This window comes from Tetranychus urticae, chromosome 2, assembly GCF_039701765.1.
Source record: "Tetranychus urticae isolate SD_2017Ah chromosome 2, NJAU_TeUrti_SD_1.0, whole genome shotgun sequence".
NCBI lineage: Eukaryota > Metazoa > Arthropoda > Arachnida > Trombidiformes > Tetranychidae > Tetranychus > Tetranychus urticae.
In genome coordinates, this window is record NC_142959.1 from 8,174,021 (window position 1) to 8,196,476 (window position 22,456).

At 33.0% G+C, this 22,456-nt stretch overlaps 6 protein-coding genes across 6 annotated transcripts; 2 read left to right on the forward strand and 4 right to left on the reverse strand.

The window, feature by feature from the left end:
* Positions 1-35: 35 nt before the first annotated feature.
* LOC107367817 (cyclin-dependent kinase 20-like) lies at positions 36-1,432 on the reverse strand. Its single transcript, XM_015935564.3, has 2 exons — positions 1,120-1,432; positions 36-1,037 (listed from the first exon to the last, which is right to left on the reverse strand). Exons 1-2 carry the CDS (start codon positions 1,336-1,338, stop codon positions 177-179), a joined length of 1,080 nt encoding a protein of 359 aa, XP_015791050.2. The 5' UTR covers positions 1,339-1,432; the 3' UTR covers positions 36-176.
* Positions 1,433-1,819: 387 nt separating this feature from the next.
* Positions 1,820-4,591, forward strand: LOC107367995 (tetraspanin-33). The gene is made up of 5 exons (XM_015935770.3): positions 1,820-2,126; positions 2,362-2,565; positions 2,839-3,150; positions 3,432-3,599; positions 4,042-4,591. The coding sequence occupies exons 1-5, from the start codon at positions 1,998-2,000 to the stop codon at positions 4,102-4,104; spliced, it is 876 nt and encodes a 291-aa protein (XP_015791256.1). The 5' UTR covers positions 1,820-1,997; the 3' UTR covers positions 4,105-4,591.
* Positions 4,592-5,200: 609 nt separating this feature from the next.
* On the reverse strand, positions 5,201-6,176 carry LOC107367958 (H/ACA ribonucleoprotein complex non-core subunit NAF1). Its single transcript, XM_015935730.3, has one exon. It carries the CDS (start codon positions 6,058-6,060, stop codon positions 5,323-5,325), a length of 738 nt encoding a protein of 245 aa, XP_015791216.1. The 5' UTR covers positions 6,061-6,176; the 3' UTR covers positions 5,201-5,322.
* A 51-nt stretch (positions 6,177-6,227) lies between these two features.
* LOC107367956 (sorting nexin-13) lies at positions 6,228-10,472 on the forward strand. The gene is made up of 5 exons (XM_015935728.3): positions 6,228-6,904; positions 6,974-7,089; positions 7,323-7,427; positions 7,496-8,818; positions 8,886-10,472. The coding sequence occupies exons 1-5, from the start codon at positions 6,444-6,446 to the stop codon at positions 10,010-10,012; spliced, it is 3,132 nt and encodes a 1,043-aa protein (XP_015791214.1). The 5' UTR covers positions 6,228-6,443; the 3' UTR covers positions 10,013-10,472.
* Positions 10,208-14,355, reverse strand: LOC107367957 (E3 ubiquitin-protein ligase UHRF1-like). The gene is made up of 5 exons (XM_015935729.3): positions 14,147-14,355; positions 12,999-13,683; positions 10,735-11,954; positions 10,519-10,617; positions 10,208-10,431 (listed from the first exon to the last, which is right to left on the reverse strand). The coding sequence occupies exons 1-5, from the start codon at positions 14,306-14,308 to the stop codon at positions 10,267-10,269; spliced, it is 2,331 nt and encodes a 776-aa protein (XP_015791215.3). The 5' UTR covers positions 14,309-14,355; the 3' UTR covers positions 10,208-10,266.
* A 397-nt stretch (positions 14,356-14,752) lies between these two features.
* Positions 14,753-17,229, reverse strand: LOC107367998 (MAGUK p55 subfamily member 7-like). Its single transcript, XM_015935773.3, has 3 exons — positions 16,914-17,229; positions 16,370-16,819; positions 14,753-16,303 (listed from the first exon to the last, which is right to left on the reverse strand). Exons 1-3 carry the CDS (start codon positions 16,933-16,935, stop codon positions 14,982-14,984), a joined length of 1,794 nt encoding a protein of 597 aa, XP_015791259.2. The 5' UTR covers positions 16,936-17,229; the 3' UTR covers positions 14,753-14,981.
* Positions 17,230-22,456: the final 5,227 nt, after the last annotated feature.

Below are 22,456 nucleotides of genomic sequence, written 5' to 3' on the forward strand. Positions count from 1 at the left end.
GGTAACTCATCAGTAAGCATCTTAAACCAATCGATTTATTTACCTCATTTGGCTAATTTTGCTTCAAAATACGTAAATGGCTAAGATTTTTACATCTATCAGTTTTGAAATATAGTAGTTTGCATTACACTCTTAATCGATTATTTATCAAACAATTAAATGTTTTAAGTTGATAATTAAATCTTTTGATCATCTGGATTGGGTGGACCTACAAGTTGCCGAATTGATTTTGGATTCACTAAAAACCTTTCATCAAATGATCCTCGCTCATTGATCATCATCACTGCAGTTGATACATATGAATGGTCCTTCATTTGTTCAGCAGAAGGTCTTGATTCGTATTTAATCAATTGACGGACAAAATCAACAGCTAGTGGATCTTGGCATGCTTGATATAGTTTCTCATGCCAGATCAGTGAAGTATCGTTCTCGTCAAATACAATGATTACTTTATTATAATCGGGCATTTTAACCGCCCATTCAGTTGATGGTTGACCCAAAGATTTGACTACAACACATAGTTGTTCAATATCTGATTCACCTTTAAATAACGGCCATTTTTGATTCATTTCAGCAACAACACAACCAACAGACCATAAGTCAATCGACCAGTCATAATCATTTGATCCGTACAGCAACTCGGGCGGTCGATACCAACGAGTACAAACTTGATGAGACAATAAACCATTTGATTGTGGCAATACATCCGAGGATCCCAGTTTAGGGTCACATCTATTTGAAATCGTCGACTGATTCTGGTTCAATGTTTGTCCTGGTAAAAGTCTGGCTTGACCAAAATCAGCCAATTTCAGGATTCCTTGCCAATCGACGAGAAGATTACTTGGTTTTAAATCACGATGAATTATTGAATTAGAGTGACAATAAGATAGACCATCGAGAATCATATAAGTATAGATGGATCTTTGGATGTTGGTTAAATTGTATTCATAAATGAAAGTAGTCAAGTTAACTGGATATAAAGGAAATACCATATTAACAGACGAGCCTTGTACAAAAACATCCAATAATGGAGTGACCTATCGTTTGAAATTTACGGCATATGTTAGTATTGGCATCTAAAATTGTAATGTCAACTGCGATTTTTGTTATGAAACTTACATTCATATGTTTGTTTAACAATTGTAATGATTTGATTTCCCGAATAACTGAAATGGACAAAGATTTTTTCCTTATAAAGATTCTTTTGATAGCAAATAGCTTCTCATCGCGGTCCTCGGTTGACCTCAAATCAGTCCCATGGTTAGATGATCGAATTGCTTTAAGGACAATTCCATGTGCCCCAGCACTTATATTTCCAATAATTTTGTACTTGTCCATTCACAATTATCTTATCACTGAATAAAATAAATCGGGATAACGAAATGCTAGCTTGGTAGTCAATGGATACTTTGTTTTCATTTTATTTCTTGATCAGTTGAAACAAATGAACCATCTTCTTTGATAATAACCTAAATAGCTATAAACTGTTTAAATATTGGTGGCTTTTTCATTCTTGGTGAATCAAGTGTTTATTGATCTTAAGTATGAATATTAAGCTTTTTTACTAATTTTAGAAAGTTTCAACATGTGGATTACAATTTAGTTATGGTTAGTGATTTATTTATATTAAATTGGATCAGATTCGACTTCTTTTTGGCCAGATATTTTCAACTTTCAAATAACTGAAAATCAATTCAAGCAACTTACAAGTTGAAATGTCGCTTCCTTCAAATCTTGAATTTGGCGCTGCGCATTAGTACAACAGTTGTACAACAACTGTGAGCAACTTTGCTTTGGTGATTTGGTAAAGCTGAAGGTAGCTTTGTTGATTTCTGTTGTTTTGTCTATCAGATTTATTTCATCGATGGATAGTTTGCTGAATTATGTATCAATGAATTAGGATTTCAATTGATTATATCCTTCCCTTCTTTTTCTATCTCTATACCTAATTTAGACCAGTTCATTCCTCCATTAAACCAACTACATTCACCAATTAAATGTGTGCCCGTAGAGGCAGAATACCTCACCATTCCCATCATCTTTATCTTCATAGACGAGATGAAACCTACTCATATATTAGTCCTTGTGTTAAATATTTCCTATTTTTCTTCAATCTCATATTTTGGGTAAGTAATAATCTAAATAAGACCAATATTAGGGCCAAAGATTTTGATTAAAATACTAGTATTTTTTTAGATTGACCCTTGTTTGCTCGTGTCTTTGTTCATTAAGCATCAATGTACATATGCGTTAACTTTTCCTGCCTTTTCCCTTCCTGTTATTTTTTATTATGTTTTTGTTGAATTTCTATTAATAACCAATTTTTGTTATTTTATTCCAAATTATATTGAATTTTGTTAGCTTATTGGTGGAACCTTTATGGCCTTGGGGGCTTGGTCCTTCCTTGAAGAATACCCGGAAACTGATTTGGCAAAATTTGAAAGCGTTTTAGATATTTTCATTCATGTCTCCCTGGCTCTCGTTATTCTCGGAATGATCATATTCTGGATGAGTCTTGCTGGGTGTCTAGGGGCTTTAAGAGAAAATTTATGCTTTCTTAAATTAGTAAGTATTGCTAAAAGTAAAAGAAACACTGAATCCATCAGGTGATTGCTCTATACTAAGGGTCATTGCCTCATTCACCATATATTTTTCATTTTTGGTCTACTTTAATCTTGTATTATTTTATTGATAAGTGGTCCTGTTTTCGGATCATTTCCAATTAGAATTGTTATCAGTATTTTTTTTATAAATCATATCAATCAGAACGTTATCTGACATAAACTTGTCAAATTGATTCCTTTTTTGCTAATGTTTTATTTTATTTTTCTTTCACAGTATTCATTGATGTTACTCCTTCTATTCATTGGTGAAATAGTCCTATCAACTGTTGCTTTCATCTTCCCTAACACAGTTTCCTATTTCCTGAAAGATAAACTCTCGAAAGATCCCATCATGAAATATAGAGATGATACCAACCTGCAAAACCTGATTGATGTTATGCAAATCAACTTTAAATGTTGTGGTATATCAGATCAAGGTTATAAAGATTGGAATCGCAATATATATTTCAATTGTAATGAATCTAATCCAAGTCCAGAGAGATGTGCTGTGCCTTTCAGTTGTTGCCGAAATAATAAAAACTTTGATGTAAGTGCTAATTCACAATTTACAAGTTATACTTCACCGTTGCTTTAAAAAGAGTACAACATATAAAGCATATATAAAGTATATATTACTAATACAATTTTAGTTGCATAATATTCACTTATATTAACTCTATTAATCAATTCCTTCCTATAAATCATCCTTTAGTAGTTTCATGTGCTTTCATACATTTGTATGCTTTTTTATATCAACATTAACATTGAAAACTTGTGCCAAAAACAATTAATTTTTTTCTAAACAACTATCTTTTGTTTATTTTACAGAGTGGTTTGATAAACAGTATGTGTGGTTATTCTTTCCAGAATATCTCCTCGGTGGTTCAAGTAAATAGATTTATTTATACTCGAGGTTGTATAGAAGCAGTGACGGAGCTTTTTGAAAAGAACATGAATTATGTTGCTGGAGTATGTCTTGCTTCAGCAGTTGTCCAAGTACGTATAAAATTTAAATTTTTTTATGCGAAATGAGTATAAAATTACTCAGCGTAATGATGGTCAGTGCAGTCAATGAAAGAAATAAATTCATTGTTATAATCAAAGAAAATGACTTAGCTTTATAAACACAGTCTCTATCAATTCAGCCAAGCGTTCATTAACATTGATCAAACTGAAAAAATTATAATATCCTGTTATTTTATTCTCAATTGTCAATGGGTGGTTTTCTGATTAACTGAAGGTTAGTGCGGAAGTATTCCGTCAATCTTTTTCTCTTCCATCTCATCCTTTGATTCAATGGATCTCTTTCTTTTCTCTCTGCATCTTCATTACGTTATTGCTCATTATCCGTCTTTCATCCGCTTTTGATCAGAAGTTTTTTACTTGCACGTGAACCAAAATTACTCAACATTTATTAATAATTTTTTATTTTTTTCAGCTTTTGGCAATGTTTTTAGCTAGATCTTTACAAGGACAAATCATGGCTCAACAAAGCAGATAACGAAGACTACCCTCATCAACAGTGTAAATACTTAAAGCATATTTGATAAAATGTACATGGAAGAATCTTCATTTAATGTTCGATGATTTTTGAGAAATCATGACGATTATGGTACAACTTGAACAAGTCGCACTTTCAGAATGGTGTATTGTCTCATTCTCATTCTCGAACTTCATTCCGAGAATCGTGACCTTCTCCTGCCAATTTACTCTTGCGAGAATCCTTTCCATGTAAAAGCCTGAAAGTATTTCTCGCCTTTTCATCCTATCTTCCATTATTTTCTTGCTCTTTTACCATCTTCCTGCTCCTGAAAATCTCATACTCAAATCATGTTTTAGATCGTACTTAAATCTTTTTTTCCAATTTGTTTCGCTTTTTCTACGACCAATGATCAATTCAAATTTGTATTGTATTGTAAAATGATTTTTCTAATGAAAAATTGTTTCATATCCTATAAATATATAAATACATAAATGTATCGATATAATTAATTTAGTTTCGATTGATTATTAGCTAGGTAACAATCAAATTTATTTATGTCACTCAATGGTTTGATAGATGACCATTACAGCCTTTTGTCAAGTCCATTGATTTGATTTGAAACTGATAGATCAGTGATGATTTGACTTTTAAGAGATACTTTCAGCTCTACCATTGGAGTTGAATAACTTGAGTTATCAATGACAATTTGAGATGTTGACAATGTCGGTACTGAGAACGGATTATTCGTTGATGATTCGTCCACTGAGAGCTATGAAACTACTTTGATTCACAGATGAACTGGTTGAAAGATTGGAAGAATTTGATTATAAATTTGAAACTATTTTAGAACTGGAAGTGACTTCGCTCTGCTAAGGCTTCGGACACTGGACATTCACCAAAATGCGATGATAAAGCAGCCCTTAATCATTCAATATTCATCATCTTCTAATGTAGTATGATGATCAATTTTATTGTCTATGATGATTTTAATATCAGCGCACCAAATTTACTGGAAAAGAGCAGAATGGAATTCGAAGAAATAAGACTGAACTTTTATCTTATTTCACAAGTTTCGATGCCATATCGTTGTAAAAATTGATTATTGAACATAAGATATAATCCAAGTTGATATTTAATCAGATTCGATGAAAAAGTAAATAGAAAAGTAATTAAAAATAGGTATATTAAACAATCTTAATGTTGATTTTACAAAGTGATTATGACAAGGCGAAAATTTTACATGGGCTCACTGATGTCTAATTCTTCTGATTGATGAGTTCGTTTAATGGATTCACTTTCGTTTGAATCAGACTTCAGTTTCCTTTTCAATTTGAATAATCTTTCTTCTTCATCATCAGAAAAGTCAATATGTTCTTCAGGAGGTTCATTATCATGCTTCCATGAGGCATCAGAACCCTTATTGGCCAACAAATCTTTATAAAAAACATAATTAGTTAACGGAGCTGGCCAATGAGGAATGAAATAAACTGGACTATTAACTTTTACACCTCTGTTAGCAATATCATCAATGGAGTTGAATCTAACAGCGTAATATGGGTCAACAACAGGTCCAAAGGTATCAAATATCTTTCCCAAAGGCAAAGAATCACGAAGAAATAGGACTGAATCAATGTCTAATGGAGGCTTACCTTTGAAAGAAACAACAATCACCAATTTACCTGTTATACTAGAAACTCTACCAATCTGATCCAAATCTTCTAGATTAGCCTTCAAGTCTAAGGGTTCAACAGGAGGTAGCTCATCCAAATCGATTTCTCCAGCTGTTTTGATGATTTGTTGATGAGCAAATGAATCGACATCCAAATCAAAAAGTTCGTGATCATCAGTTAAGGTGGATTCAATTTGAACATTGTCTGTAGACATGCGATGTTTACTCCTGGTTGGAGATGTAGATCTTGATGAGCACGCAGACGATGAAGATGAAGATGATATATCAATTTCATCTTCGTTCATGATTAACTTTAACAATAAGCCGAACTTGAACCAAAGTTGTTAGTTTAAGGGTAATGTTGATATATTATTATCTGCAAGCATGGTAAAGAGACCATAGAAACGAGCAGTTTAAAAAAAATTACTCTTTGGTTGTGCGCATGAGCTAAAAAATAAGCTGATTCTGAAAAAAATCTTAATTTGGTTGTCATTTGCCTTTTCTGTTTGTTCCTCGTTTCGGTTTGAATAGTCATTGAAATGGCTCCATATTCCAATTATCCGGTTAACAGTTAATTTGGTCTGATTTTTGAACTCATCTACTGTTTTTCAGTGATTCAGTGGTCAACTTTATCTGTGGTTCAAAATTGTTTCAATAGCTATGTTATCACTCTCATCTCAATTTCAAGATGTTACAGTTGTTTCAGATTGGCGCTTGGTTTTTATTGGTATTTTTTCTCTCTCTGACCACCTTCGGTTTCACCTTTATTCTTCTCGTCCTAAGCTCATTAATAGCTTCTATAGCAGGACTTTATTTAGCCTTGCATGTTTACATGCAAGAATGTCGCGCGAATGGTTCGGAAAATTATGCAAAGCTAAGCCAGCTAAATATATTTCCTACAAGGAAGTTCCTCAAATTATCGAGTCAAGGAAACCAGCGTTATCCTGATTATAATCCGTTAAAACCACCTTTAGTTCGATGGGACTCTCTGAGTGGTGATCCAGTGATTGATGAGCAATTAAGAGAAATTATAGAGTTACTGTTTAGAGACATAGTAGTGCCATGGTTTTCATCTATCTCTGATAGAGATGATGTTATTGATGACTTGAAAAATATTGTTTTTACTGTTGTACGAAACATAAATTCCAGGTATTACTTTGCTTTTTTATGGACATGACTGTTGAAATAATTATTAACCAATTTTCTTTCTTCCCTTAGAGTCAACCAGATTGACAAAGTCCATTATTTAACAACCCAACTAGTCGATGATTTTGCTTCACACCTTCGCCTCTATCGTTCAGCTGAACAACGACTGAGGATACAAAAACTTCAAGGTAAACGTCATTCCTAAACAACTAACTGTTCATAAGTGTACAGTTAGTTTTTTTCACCTGCTTTTACTTTTTGCATAAATCATTTTCGCAATTGAATATGTTGAACGAAATTGTAATGGGCAAAAACAACTGAATCTACATTTTGAATGTTTTAAGCAGCAATGCTGTGATTTTTTCCCGATCTCCATTGTCACATTTCTAAAAATTTTAATCTTTTTACTTTTTCTTTTCAGATGCCAATGCAAATCTTCTATCTATTTTCTTTGACCTAGAATTTCAAATGGAAAAAAATAAACTTTGTAGAGATGTTGTCAGCGAACATAATGAAACTTTCCTAAGTATGAATTGATTATTTCTAAATGCTATTATTTCAAATTTTAATATTTATTTTATTCTTTTATTTCAGACTATTTAACCAGAATCTGTGATACCATTATGTACTTGCTTCTTCCTCTAGACACTTTTGACAGTCGTTTAATTCGTTATTCTCTCCAGCATTTAATTGTACATTCAATTTTATACCCTTTCTTTGAAATGATCTCGGATCCTGATTTCATCAACCAAACTTTAGTGTCTTTGTGTAAAAATAAGGCAAACCAGCCTTCCACTCCTGATAATTTTCTTACCATCATACGAAATTGTGATGATACTGATGAGTTGAATGCTGTTCTTGAGATAGTTAACAAAGAAATAGCTATTCAAAGGTCACGCGACACTGGAGGTGATGATGATTTTGAAATTAAACAACAGCTGAGCAGTTTACTTTTGGTTCAATCTGTTATAAAACAGCGCTTCAAGTGCCTTAATGAAGGAAGTTACGATGAAGTTGATACAAATGGATTAACTATGAACTTGGATCTACAGAAATTCACAGGACCTGGCTCTAAACTATTCCAAATTCCATTTGACGTTGTTCTTAAAAACAATATCGCTATTTCATATTTCATTGAATACATGGCAAGCATTGGTCAGCAAGGATATGTTTACTTCTACCTAAATGTTGAAGGTTTCAGAATTTCTGCTGAACAGCAGTTAGCTGAAGCTGCTATTACTGGACAAGCTTGTGCTGATAGCCAAAGCTTGCAGGAGGCTGCAATTAATATCTATGACACTTATTTGAATCCAGAAAGTCGAAGTAATCATAAAATCAAGATCGATGAAGACATTGCTTGTCGTATCTATCACAGAATTAAAAACGAACCTTTGTCAGAAACTTGGTTCGATGAAGCACAGGAGCAAGTTTTACAAGCTATGAAAGACAATCCAAATCTTTTTCCCAAATTTAAAGTATCGATCCACTATATAAAGCTTTTAAGTGAACTTGATTTATTAAAAGAGGCAGCTGTTAACCACAATAACAACAATAATAATCACGGCCACATTAACTCACTAAGTCATCGTCAAAATTCCGACGAGGATTCTCTTTCGATAGACTCCAGGTCCAGCATTGAAAATGATTGTGTTAGTGATTCTTACATTGACAATCCATTTTGTGCTACAACAAAGACAAATGAAGATTTTGGTCTCAAAGCTGAAATAAGTAATACGGGAATCGTTCGTGAGTTTGGTAACTCCTATGGCGTTTACTGTATTTCTGTCAGTCGTCGAGAATCTACCAATGAGGAAGAGAAATGGTGTATTCTTCGACGATATTCTGATTTCGATTCTCTTCACCAAGTCCTTTGCCAAAAGTTTGAGACCGAAATAAGAAACAAACTGTTTTTACCCGGTAAGACATTAAATTTTCATCACTCATTTCCCACTTACTATTAATGCAATTTTTATTTTATTTGCAGGAAAAAGACCATTTAACAATGTAAATGTTGAATTCTTGGAACAACGAAGAAATTTACTTAATAATTATTTGCAACAAATTATCCGACTATATGATCAGGGTAATGTTGCCGGACTCAAAGATGCTGTGAATAAATTCTTGGAGCCAGGAAACTATGATAAAGGAAAAACTAGTCAAATATTTTCCAAAGCTGTCAATAATCTAGTGGTCAATCCTTTTAAATCATCTGTAAAATCTGTCGGATCCGTAGTCAAAGTAGGCTCTGACAACATTAGAGATGGTTTCCAAAAACTTGCTCGATTAGGCTCCATCTCATCTAACAGTAGTGGAGTTTCATCTGCTAGTTCAACAAATTATAATCGCTCAAACGGTCGTCAACGACCGTCTTTAAGTCCTTCAGCTTCAGTGCAATCAAATCTTTCATATCCTGAAATAAATAGTGACAAAGTCGGAGCAGCACTCGAATCTGAGACTGAAATTGACAACATACCTTTAAGAGTCATGCTTCTATTAATGGACGAAGTTTTTGATCTGAAAAGCAAAAATCTTTGGCTTAGACGTCGTATTGTTGCTGTTATTCGTCAAATAATTAAATCAACATTTGGAGACACCATAAATCGTAAAATATTGGATTTTGTCGAAGACCTTACATCTGCCTCTGCCATCAGTGATTACCTAAAATACTCAAAAAGCTATTTTTGGCCCAACAATGGACGCCTTTTATTAACTCAGGGTGAAAGAAATCATAACACTAAAAAGAGGACAAAAGTGGCAGCCAAGTTGCTACTATTATCAACATTTTCCGATGAATTAAAGCATATCATAGGAACTGAAACTGCTAGAAAGGGTTTACTCTGCGTTTTTCAAATGTTTCAAAATGAAACTCTAAATCGTCGTTTAATGTTAGTCTTGTTTGAAGGACTATTACAGCAATTATTTCCAAATAATTTTTTCCCTCTTATCTTGTCAAAAATACATTCTACATCCCCACGAATGCAAGAATGGCTTAAAACAAACGAATCAGATATCAGCTGGCCTCCTAATTTGAATCATTTCCATGGTCGCACGGCCTCTTCATCTGCACATTCATCAAATAAATCATCGCCCCTTCATGGAAGAAGACGATAGAGCATTTATACAATCTAGTTATAAATTTAAATTATAATTTGAAAACAATTCATTCGGCTACTGCTTTTTCAAAACACAAAAAAAAGATGTGTTCAACTCTTTCATTTTTATTTTGAATAATCTCACAATTCAGTTATGTTCCTTAACGGTTACCTTCTAATTTTAATTGAAACCAAAAACATGTTGATTTTACCAAGCCTTATATTTGTTTTTTTGCAATTTTAAATTCCATACATATTTTTATTGACAACATTTCATGAATTTCCAGATGAATGTTTTTCATAATAATCTGGTAAAAGTTGAAATAATATTTGTTCAAGAATGCTGTTAACTTCAGGGCCACAATTTTTCTTTAATAATCCTGCCCTACAAATTGGACATGTTGTTACTGAAGATTCAATTGTATGGATAAAACAATCCTGTACGTACAAAAAAATTAAATGATGCATTAGTATTGTAATCTTATTGAACTATTCTGATATTATCAATTCGCTAAAAAATGTTACCTTGCACATATTATGAGAACAGAAAGTTGTAACGGGTTTGAAAACAATCTCCAGGCAACAAGCACATCTAAACGATTCTTCAACTCGAGACAAGAAAACCTGATCCAAAAAAATTAATTCAATTTGAAAAGTAGAATTAAAATCAATATGAACTTACAAGGTGTTAGATGAATAATTCAAGATAAATTGAATTAACTCAAAACAATAAATATTTACCTTCTCGCCTTCAGCAGTTGATTTGATAATCTCTTTCCAAAGATGTGAATTTTGTTTATCTTGCTGAATCAAATCAACAACATTTGATGGTAATTTATAAGGAGTGACTTTTAACCGTTTGACAATCAAATCATTCTGATCAATATGATCAACTTTTCGTTTCTTTGATGATCTTTTAGGAAAAGTTTCAATGAAACCCGGAGGTTCAATCAAAGATAAACCCAGCTTACGACTCTGTCGTTTACCTTCTTTAGTCCATGGTGAGGGTGCAGTATCATCACGGCGAAGAAGAAATCTCCAGATCAACAGACCATTATCCTTCCTTTCAGGCCAATATTTAACTACTTTGTAGGTACCGTCGTATCTAACGCCAATTTTAGGAAGATAGGGTGATTTTTTGGTAGATCCGCGCGCATTTCCACTTCGTAAAACTCTCACTGGTTTACCTAATCTCCAGTTAGTCCCTGAGTTGGCTCCTTCATTTGAAAATGGTGCTGCACAATTAATAGCCAACGCTTTGTTACACCGAGTCAGTTCTTGATCCTTGATTTGAGGACCGCCAACCCTACATTTAGTTGTTGATGAATCTTTTCCTCCCGATCCAGTAAAATAGATCTCATCACCCAGATCAATATCATCATCATAACCACAGCAAAAGACGATGGAAAAGGCTCCAACAGATTGTTTACCATGAATACCGGCAACTAAAGGAGTGTGAACTCCGGCCTCTGAGGCTTGAAAACGAAACCTCCAAATGGTTCCAACCGGTATTCCAGGTATTGGACCGAAATGATTTTTAGGAACAACTTCAGAAACCTTGGTTCGACCAACACAACTAATACCACGACCCCAATTATTTATCAACTTTTCAGGAACTGTGGATGTTAATAGTCCACCATTAACATCAATCACATTGTTAGATGACTTTGTCGATGCTTTTCGTTTCCTCTTTAATCCTTTAGCCAGTCGTGAAGCCTCTTCTTTCATCTCAATATCAATAGCATCTGTATTTTTACAGTTATGACAATACCAATCTTCATCTTCCGGCGGAAGCCTTTCAAGGGGTTGAGGTAAACAACAAAGATGAAAGATATTGTTACATTCATCACACACAATTTGCTTCTCGGGATCAGCTTTAGATCCACATTGGCAACAAGAGCATTCAACGCAAGGTGTTTCCGGATCATCTGAACACTGTGTACATTCAGCAACAGTAGGTCCTAAAATAAGATGATAAAAAAACAGAAACAGAAAACAATGAACAAAAGTTCGATCGTTATTACCCAAAGAGTACCAAAAGTATACTCTTTGATATCCCCTGATAAACCCTTTCAGTAATCATATCGATATGTTTTACTCATTCTTCACTACTCATAACAAAACTGTTTTTCTCAAGAGTTTAATTTTTCTTAAGTAAACATTTGTGAATTTTGAAAAAGCATTGAATATTCTTTTTGTCCAAGGTAAGACCTTTACAAATTCAATTTCAATTCCAATAATAATCATAAATCATTACCAAGCGGATATCGATCATTTTATGTTTTCATCTTATTGAGAGTCTACAAATTCAAGTATCAATTTCTATGTTGCTCTCTCTCTTCAAGTTTCACTTTTTTCAATTATTTTCAATTAATATTTTTTCAATCTTTTTTCAGAGCATTTCTTCCTCTAGTGATGGAGTCCCTGGGTGAGTTCAAATCGGAAGTAATAATTGTACCAAAAGGAGTAAAGAAACGACGAGAGGTGAATGGGAAAAAAACGTCACCAAAAGTTATTGAATGATCATTGCTCAAGTGATGAGGAGAACCAAAGAGGAAGTCTAAGGTAAAATACTCAAAGAGGATGATGGTTATATCAATAATAGCGATGGGATGAAAAACGTTTTTTGTTGAACAAAATTTTGAACATAAAAAGTGAGTTGATATAGTGCCACACGACTTTAGATGTAAAGGGTTAGAGGACCCCCACGTACAAAATGAAAGGATCAGATGTACAAAAGTAAATTCACTTTTTTGTCTGATTACATCTTTTCAATTTAATCCACTGCTTTACTATTTTATTAAACGGAAATTTTTTTACCCATTGGAATAGCTTTGTCTTGTTTGTAAAAAATTTACGATAAATTGGAGATCGAAAATATATGTGTCTCTCTTGATAATCATTGTATTAATCATCGAAATTCATCTGACTTTCAATCATCACTTTAATAAGGAGCTGGAGATCATAAAATATAATAATATTGATTGTTGATTAAATTTTCTTACTTTTTCTTTCAGATCCATTGGCAATCAGTTTGGCTTGTTTACTATTCCGTTGAACAATTGGTTGATTATCTTGAACAGCATAGAAAATTGAGTTTCCTGTTATACTGTGTTTATCTAATGTCACTTTATCACCTATGAATAATGTTCCTTGAACAATTTTGCGTTTAATATTCACACTTGTTACCAGGAAATCATACCAATAACCAATTTGTCCAGGGTTTGTTAAATTTGAATTGGCTAGAATCAAATCTCCAGGATTTAGGTCATACAAACGTATTTGTTGATAGGATTGAGGTCTGATTCCATTGATGGTCACCTTTACAGTCTCTGGCAGTGATGACTTCCAGAATTTTATTTCATACAATGTTTGATTGGAACTATTCAGTTGGTACAGGCCACAAACTTTACCTTCAAACCAAGCACCAATTTCAGGATGAAGGCAGTCGACATGATCACCAATCAAATAATAATCATCTTTATCAACTGGTGTCAAACTGCTTTCAATTGACTTATTTGTCTTTTTTGATTCATTTATATCTTTCAAAGTGTCACACGATCTATCTTGTAGTTCATTTTTTTCATGATAATGCTCTGTTTCAACTGGTACTTCGAGCCTTTGAATGCAAAAATGGATTATTTCGTTTATCTTGATTCCATAATCGAGCAAAGAAAATTCATCTCGAAGCTTTTGAGGCAAAAAATTAAACGAAAATAAATGAATCAGTTTAGATATTGTTTGTAATTTGATTCAGCTATTTCTAATCTGCCATGACACTCAACAAAATGACTGATTATTTGGTTTTCTTCTCAGAATTACTGATTAAAATGCATTTGATTGAATTGGGTCGAATCGAAGTCTACTAGTAAATGTGAATAAGTGAAAACCAAAACCAAGAAACTCTGTGCGATGAACTTAATCATGAACAAGAAATGTATAACAACTTTTGTTAGTTCTCATGAATTTATAATTGTTTAAATGATGTGTAGAGAAATGAATTTATCTAATGAAGAAAATAATAAAGACTTATTCTAAAATATAAATGAGTTTTATTAATCGTTATTTCAATCCATTTCTTTTGTTAATCAATTTGAATATTAACTCATTTACATGCAATTCTGGTCATCTAAAAATTCAATATATCTCTTACCTCTTTACCATGGAAGAAAAGTCTAATCCGTTGATCAGAGTTTACTTTGAATAAACTGAAACAATCACTTTTTATTGTACCGATGTTTTGATTTATAGATGAACACTGATATCTGACTGTTGAACTCTCGAGACAATTCAACGATCTCAGATTGATGTACATTTCAAGATGGTCAAGATCACTAACTGAAACAAATATTCACTTCAAAAATTCACCAGTTAAATTCACATGAAACTTCACATAATTGCAATAGTTTGTTGTAGCTTAAAGTTGAAAATTACGACGACAACCTTTTTACCTTTAACCTTAACAAAGAGAGCGTTAACTGTGCTGAAATAAAAAATGTCAATGCAACTTAACCCAACCCGAACCTCCCCAAGGTCTCATTCAAATACAAGAGTCTTCTACCTTTTTAGTCAACATTTTTTTAGCATATGGTTTTTTATTAAGGTCAAAGTATTCACAAATAAAAAGCCCGAAATAAAGATCAAAAGCTATCGACGCAAACTCACTGCTGGGACCATTCTTGTAATAATTTCAAAACTCAATAAGAGACAGCTTCAATTGTTGCTTGATTTAGTAATTTAAATTAATTGACAGAAATTATTTTCGATCAAAATTATTAGAATAATTTATTTTAATACCTGTTACATGGTAAAGTTGAACGATACTGTTGTATAATTTTATCAGACTAGAATTACATGATGTAAGGAATTGAGTAAAAATTACAGTTGGATTAAAAAAGGACAGATTCCATTTGATTGTTGGAAATAATTTAAAATACTAGGGCAATGGTGATTGATCATTGAAAATTGAATACAAATTAAGATAGCTATTATGATATCCATGTAGCGGGTACCCATTGATCTTCAATGTTAATAAGTTTAACTGTATCAAAAAGACATTTCATTATCTGTTCCTCTTCTTCGACAGTCAAAATGCGATCGAAGTATTGACTGTACAAATATTCCAATTTCATAGAGTTTAAAGCCATTTGTTTGAGATCAATTGTTTTAACAGGAAGATAGTCACTGTTGATGCATAGAGGAATGAATTTGGATGACTTTTGGAACAAAAGGTCATAAGATGGTCGTAAAAAAACAATGTATGGCTTGATTTTTGGAGTATAAAGTAGTTTAAGAGCTCGAGGGTTTGGATTGAGAAGGCATAATTTGCCCTTTTCAATAATAGAAATGATTGATGAAAGGTGAACACCATAATAATTGTCCCTGAATTTCCCATATTCAGGAAAGCGAGAGCTTTTGACTTCATTGAGAAACCATTGAACAGAAACAAAATGATAATCAAAACCATCACGTTCCCAATCATATGGTTGTCGTGTAGTGTGTGCCACAGGTCGACTAAAAAGTCTTGAATCATGTTCGATTAAATTGTCGATTAGGCGATTAGTATCAAGTGGGTATGGTGCAATAAGAATTAGAGGTCGATAAGTAGAATTGGTTGAAGATTTCAGAATATCGACTTCGAGATAGGTAACAATATCTTCTCTCACAAATTCATCTGCGTCTTTAACTCTGTACATTATCTTTTTAACTTTACGATACTTGTTTAGGCTTCTTTTAATTTTATATCTGACAGGATGATTATTTTTCAAATGCTTCAATCGGTTGTATTCTCGTAAATCACGGATATCTCTTGAAGCAACCATTCTTTTCTCTTGTAATGATTTGGAAGGAATAAGTCCAGCTTGTATCACTGTATAATAGAATGGGTCAAGGTGTTCGTCGTTTATTGAAGCTTCGCGTCGAGCTTGCCACCAATCTTCTTCATCCATATTTACTACATGAAGAATATCGCCTTTCTTGAAAGCCAAACCAGCTTCTGGACAAGGGTGAGTAGGATCCTGTGATGGGTAATAATCAAACAATGCTTTCAATCTAACATTCAGTTCTCCTCTGGTGTGACTAGAGGAACCATAATAACCAGGAAGGAGTTTGAATGAGATAACACTGTTTCTACATTCATGTTCCAACATGGAAAGAATCTCCATGAAAGAGCGACCCTTAAGACTGTAGCCATTGACTTCATGAATACTATCACCGACATTGATCAGACCACTGCGGTGAGCAGCACCTCCGTGGATAACTCGAGAAATCACGATGTTGCCAGTTTGGTCCTCAAATTTAATTGTTGCACCTAATTTAAATATAAATATTAGTAAAAGGAAATAATCTTAAGTATGTTAAACAAAGGTTAGCTTACCTAATGGCTCCTGATTTTTGATAACCTGGACAATTTTAACAGAAGCCAATTCATCATCAATCGAAGAAAAATCCATCGAAGAATTTTCATAATCTTCAGGAAGACAAGGTTCATATTGTTTATTAGCAACAATATCATGAATCCAGAGGAGGGCTTGAAAATGATCACTGTTAAGAATTGAACACAATCTTTGGGCTTCATCAATCCATTCTTTGGATAATGCATCTCTCACATCAATAGCTAGATTGAAGCTCTTATCGAATATTGGTTTAGGTTTCCGTACTGAAGAATTACAATCGAAAAAACTCGAGCAAATAGAAAAAATAGATTTAATCTTTTGACTTGTCAAAAAATTGACCATATCCTCAATTTTATCATTATCACAGCTTAACTCCGAACTTGGCTTATTCGGAAGAAGACTCCTTAGATTTTGTAGTATTAACTCATAAGCTGTAAATGAAACAAAATAAGCAGATAAATTATACAATTCATTGATCTTCAATACACTAAAAGGCAAAATAATCATAAAATAATAGATAATTACCTTCACTATTTGGATCAACCATTATGGGGAAAGATTATGTCAATATCTCCAAAGCAATGCATTATTCCAGAAGCAGTGAAAAAGGTCCTGATAAATCCATAGAAATCATATTTAATTCTGTACATTGATCCGTCATAATGACAATTATGAAGTAATTGATTTAACACATAAAATGTTCATGATGAAATTTGATAAAGACAATGGAGATCGAGCAAAAGAACCGGTAGTAAATAATTAATATCGAGGAAAAATCTACATTGTAGACTCTTCAGACCCATTTAAACATAGACAACGCAAGCGTCGAAGCCAGACAGGACTTACCCCTCATTACAGGAAATTTTCCCCTTGAATCTCTATCACTTAACCAATCGAAGAACTATTTTCCTTCTCATATTTTTTTTTGACAAATTATAACTCAGACTATACCTGAAACAATGTATATCACTCAGATACACTCTTGTAGTTTGCGCCTCAGCAAACACCAATTCCCCCTTATATTTTCAAATAAAAACACCCTCCGGTAGCTACACAAAGCTCGATAAGCTTAGCATTCAGTAATGCAAAAAGATGTTAAGAACAGATTTAAAGAAAAATAATCCTGGCTTTTATACTAGATATCCAAGTTTAAAATCCTCTCAGTCTTTCCAATGACCAGTCTGGGTCTGAAAAACATTTTGGTGTTCACCAAATACTGTTAATTAATAAAGAATTACATGATTCTGTTCATAAAAACTTGTCATTAAATCCTTCATTCAAATGAATTGAAATATCCTTTTCATCTGATTGTTTAGATCAAGAAATAGAGCTGGAAGTACAAACAACACGATACGGCGGTTCATCATTCTATTCATTCGATTGAAGTGTCTTTAGAAAAATTTTATGAGGTCATTCTCTTTTAGGAGCACATGGAACAAGGTCTAGTAGATCTTATCTCTTAGCATTGAGCTTAAAAATAGATGTAGGTTAAAAAGATTCAGAGCATAACATAAAGGTTCGAGTTTGATTATCAAGACATTGCAAAAAAATAAACACGAAAAACATTTGCATCGCTTTTCATTAGTTTCAAATATGAATAGACCAATAGCGGATAGTATTTTAATTTTGTTTAGTTTGTTTGTTAATGAGGTAAATATTAATTAATAAATGTCTTGATAGTTTACCTAAAACCAAAGTAAAAAAACCAGTAAATTCAAAGCCCATTAAACCTCGACTCAAGACGAACAGAGTAAAGTCATGAGAAAAGAAGACTCCAGCAAGCCAGAAAGTCCAGTGACTGTAAAAATAGCCATTGTAGTCGAAACTGGGCCAAACCTATCAGTAAAACAATTTCATTTAGTGAATAATTTTACTAAAAAGTTACATTTGTTGCTAAAAAGACACATTTGTAGCATTTATGCACAAATTGACACAAATTGAAACAAGTACTGCAAAACGACTGGATAAAAACGGGTAAAAAAGAATTTCTTTCAAAGTTTGACTTTTTATGTTTGTAAGGACATAAAAACTGAGCCTTGTCGTGCAATTTAAAGCTTTCTCAGATCAATAGTTTTCGAGAAAATCGCGTTCAAAGTTGAAACTTCGATCGCTTTTTGTACCCTTACAGAAGCAGATTTTTTCGTGAAACTTATTTTGCTAATGTTACATTAGATGATCAACTAGAAAATGAACTTATTTTAAGAAATGGAATTTTCCGTTTCTGCACAACTTCGATTTTTCGATTTCCATTCAAACTGACCTTTTTCTATGACGGATATAGTTGGAGAGCTGAAACTTCTAAACTGTCTATAAAAATTGATGGGTCACATCATGGATTGAATAGTTTCTCCAATTAATCCACAGTTCTCCTAATATTGGCCATTGGCCTTAAAACTTTGTACCTAAATATTTCGAGAATGATAGTACCTACAATGATCATTCTTCGATTCAACATTAGATTTTATTATGTGCTATAATATAATATGAAATAATACATCAATTCATGAATAACCTTCTAATAAACTTGATTCGCGTTTGAGTACCCAAATAACTTTATAAACCAAATCTAAAATCTGGTAACATAACAATGAAATGCTATAACTCTTTTTGTAGAATCTCAAATAATTTGATATTCCATTATATTTTAGACTACAATAAAATCTCATGTTTTTTCAAAGAATGATGTTTGTTAGTGATGCCATTCTCGAAATATTTAAACTTAAAGTTGCAAGGCTAATGGCCGAAAATAAGGCGAACTATCGATAAATTGGTCAAACTATTCAATCCATGATATGTAACATCAATTTTTATGGACGAATAATAAGTTTCATGTCGCTAACTTCATCGGTCACTGAAAAAGGTCAGTTTAAATAGAAATCGAAAAATCGAAGTTGTACAGAAATGACAAGTTTTATTCCTCAAAATAAAGGCATTTTATGATTGGTAATTAGAATTTACATCAGCAAAATGAATTTCACGTAAAAATCTGCTTCCATAATGGTACAAAAGCGCAAACTTCTAAACCACGCAAATGGGCTCTGTTTTCATTTCCCTACAAACTAGCAAAGTCTAAATTTGAATACAAATTGATTTTCGCCCGTTTTTGCCCATTTGTCTTCCAGCATTTGTCTCAATTTGCTCAGTTTGTGCATAAATGCAACAATTGTGTCTTTTTAGCAACAAATGTAACTTATTAGTGAAATTGTTGACCAAATTAAATTGGATTCCTTGTTTTATGGATAGTTTTGGACGATTTCCGACTACCATAACATTTAACTCGTCCAAAACTATCCGTTACATATCATGGATTGAATAGTTTTTCCAATTTATTTATAGTTCGCCTCATTTTTGGCCATTAGATTTAATATAACTAATATAACTCTTGTTTTTGACAGCATTTTTGTATTAAAAGCACTCTTTTCAACTTTTAGGACTTCAAGATGCATCTGGTTTTAAACAGATCGCTTTGGCATAACTTGAGTCGATGATGAGCTGATTTTCATAGACCAAACTATTTGTTAATTGAAGAAGTCAAATGATCAATTTATGAGCGAATGACGTGAAACATGATTTGATTGGAAATAATGCAATGAAAATAATGGAAATTATGAACAATCAATAACTAATTTAGAATGTCCAACAAAATGTTTCGAAACATTCTTTCAGTTTAATCAATCAAAAAATGAACAATAGAATCAAAAGTTGCATAGTAACAATGAAATCAGAAGTTGAGCAGAAAATAATTAATATTCATTAAATGTTGGAAAATTGTGAATGAAACCAGACTGATCGAGTTCTCAGTATATCCATGTAAAATGAATCTTTTAACCAAATGCAAAGAATTGTTAACAATTTATACTTTGGTTCAAATTATTTGTTCAATTGGATGTTTCATGCAGATAGAATACGTTTTTACACGGTATTTTGCTCGTGAAATTACAATAGTTACAACCGTTGAGATTCCAGATGAAACGATATTACCAGATTTTGTCATTCGAGTTGAAGTTTTGCGTTTCATCAACTATACTCTGTTTTTCAAGCGATTTACTCATGTTGGAACATTGGCATCTTTCAAATACAACAATATTCATGAGCTGAAAACGTCGCTGAAAAACTCGACTTTAACAAAGAGAATAAGCCAGTTGATTGAAAAGGAGTTGACCATCAAAGAGATGACCAGTTTACTTTATAAACCCAAAGACTTCATTAAAACCATTTACGTGCGATCAGTAGAAACCATGAAGGCCGGATCATTCAATTCCGATTACGTAGATCGATGTCAATTCAAAGAGTATTACCAATCTTCATTTTTTTACATTGTGATTGCTTGTTCCACTGAAGGTCCAATCATTGGAAGTTTCATTCTTAAAGATTTGAACCCTGGAGTTGCAGACTTTTTTGCAGTGGTATTGACTCAAGGCATTGCGTTCACACAACGAGGAATGCAAATCGCTTTCATCGAATCAAACTCTCCACCGAATAGTCAAAAAATCCAATGGACAAGGTTACCATTAACCAATGAAAATGCCGTTTATACAACTTCATTTAAACTCATTACCCTTTCATTGTTACCGACACCATACTCGAGCTGTGTAAACTACAGCGATGAAGGATACGACAATCGATATGAAAAGCTAGACGAATGTCTGAACAAACTGTCTCAAAAATGGTTGAATAGACCGTTTCATCAGTCCTTACATCGAGCTGATATTGATGCACCTTTTGTTGGCTTTGATCAAGACCTCAAGTTTGAAAATGAAACGTTTGCTAAGCTGAGTAATGACATACTGACAAAATGTGAAGCGGAAACTATGGGAATGGATTGTTATGAAAGACACTACAATGTCAAGGAACCAGACGCAGTGAGAAGTTTGTTTCCTTTAACAGCAATCATTTTAGGAATCAGCAATCAACCTTATATTGAAATGGTTGCTAAACCAAAATTAAATGTTCTTGATTGTATTGTCTCAGTTGGGAGTATCTTTGGGTTTTGGTTTGGATTTGCTTTGAATGCCCATATACCTTGGATAACATGTTTAATCAAGTCTAAATTGATGCCTATTCGGAATAAAAAATTGACCAAAATAAATAAATATCCACCTAGAGATGGACCGATACATAAAATTAAACTAGCACAACTGAATGTGGAACTAAACAATAACTACTTTACACTTCGACCCAGAGAATCGAACAGATTGTCGATCAAAAATAGCAAAAGATTCACAATTAATTGATCTTTCATGTTTCCCAAAAGTTTAAACCTATTGACGAAATGTCCCTTAACAAGTTTTGTACTCTTCCACATCTCTATTCCTCCAAAACTAAATTGTGACCTTAATTTTACTTCTAAAGGGTACATTTTGTGACCATCTAAGGGTCCAATAGCATTGAATTGAGCAATTCTTGACTCACTCAACAAGTGAAATTGTTTGATCTGTAAGATGAATTTACCCAATATCATGATCCAAAATTGAAAAAACACCTCAGATCTCCATGAAAGAGCGACCCTTAAGACTGTGGTCATTAACTTAATGAATACTATCACCGACATTGACCAGACCACTGCGGTGAGATGCACTTCTTAAATAACTCGAGGAATCATGGTGTTGCCAGTTTGGTCGTCGAATTAAATTTGAATTTTAATATTTGATTTAAATATAAATATTACAATTGTTAGTCTCAAGAAATTAAATAGTCTTGGATAAATTAAACAAAGAGTATTTATATTATAATATCATTTATCATTTATTACAATATTTTAGCAAAAATATCAAAATTAATAGCGGATAGTATTAGGGTGTTTCAGTCAAAATGGTGGACCTTTAAACTGTAATTTTGAGACAGCCCCTGGGTCGACCGCACCCATTTTTGGTTTTTTGAGTTCCTTAGAGTCACGGAAAATATATTTTAACTAGTTTTTCAATTAACTAACTATGGATGTTAAACAAAAGGCAGCCGATTCAATTACCCCCCAAATTCAGCGTGAAATCATCAAATTCATGTGGCTACAGAGTTTTTCTGCATCTATGATCCACAAAGCCCTTGTGAAAAGTTTGGGCTCTGCTGCT

Coding starts and splice junctions, on each gene's coding strand:
- LOC107367998 (XM_015935773.3), bottom strand. CDS start 16,935: ATGGTTGATCCAAATAGTGAAG. Junction 16,820..16,913: donor GGTTGATCCAAATAGTGAAG/GTAATTATCTAT, acceptor TTTCATTTACAG/CTTATGAGTTAATACTACAA. Junction 16,304..16,369: donor CAAAAATCAGGAGCCATTAG/GTAAGCTAACCT, acceptor TATTTAAATTAG/GTGCAACAATTAAATTTGAG.
- LOC107367995 (XM_015935770.3), top strand. CDS start 1,998: ATGTGTGCCCGTAGAGGCAGAATACCTCACCATTCCCATCATCTTTAT. Junction 3,151..3,431: donor GAAATAATAAAAACTTTGAT/GTAAGTGCTAAT, acceptor TTTATTTTACAG/AGTGGTTTGATAAACAGTAT. Junction 3,600..4,041: donor TTGCTTCAGCAGTTGTCCAA/GTACGTATAAAA, acceptor TATTTTTTTCAG/CTTTTGGCAATGTTTTTAGC.
- LOC107367956 (XM_015935728.3), top strand. CDS start 6,444: ATGTTACAGTTGTTTCAGATTGGCGCTTGGTTTTTATTGGTATTTTTT. Junction 6,905..6,973: donor GTACGAAACATAAATTCCAG/GTATTACTTTGC, acceptor TTCTTCCCTTAG/AGTCAACCAGATTGACAAAG. Junction 7,428..7,495: donor ACATAATGAAACTTTCCTAA/GTATGAATTGAT, acceptor CTTTTATTTCAG/ACTATTTAACCAGAATCTGT.
- LOC107367958 (XM_015935730.3), bottom strand. CDS start 6,060: ATGAACGAAGATGAAATTGATATATCATCTTCATCTTCATCGTCTGCG.
- LOC107367957 (XM_015935729.3), bottom strand. CDS start 14,308: ATGTACATCAATCTGAGATCGTTGAATTGTCTCGAGAGTTCAACAGTC. Junction 13,684..14,146: donor TTTTCTTCCATGGTAAAGAG/GTAAGAGATATA, acceptor TTGCCTCAAAAG/CTTCGAGATGAATTTTCTTT. Junction 11,955..12,998: donor CAATGGATCTGAAAGAAAAA/GTAAGAAAATTT, acceptor ATCTTATTTTAG/GACCTACTGTTGCTGAATGT.
- LOC107367817 (XM_015935564.3), bottom strand. CDS start 1,338: ATGGACAAGTACAAAATTATTGGAAATATAAGTGCTGGGGCACATGGA. Junction 1,038..1,119: donor TGTTAAACAAACATATGAAT/GTAAGTTTCATA, acceptor TTCAAACGATAG/GTCACTCCATTATTGGATGT.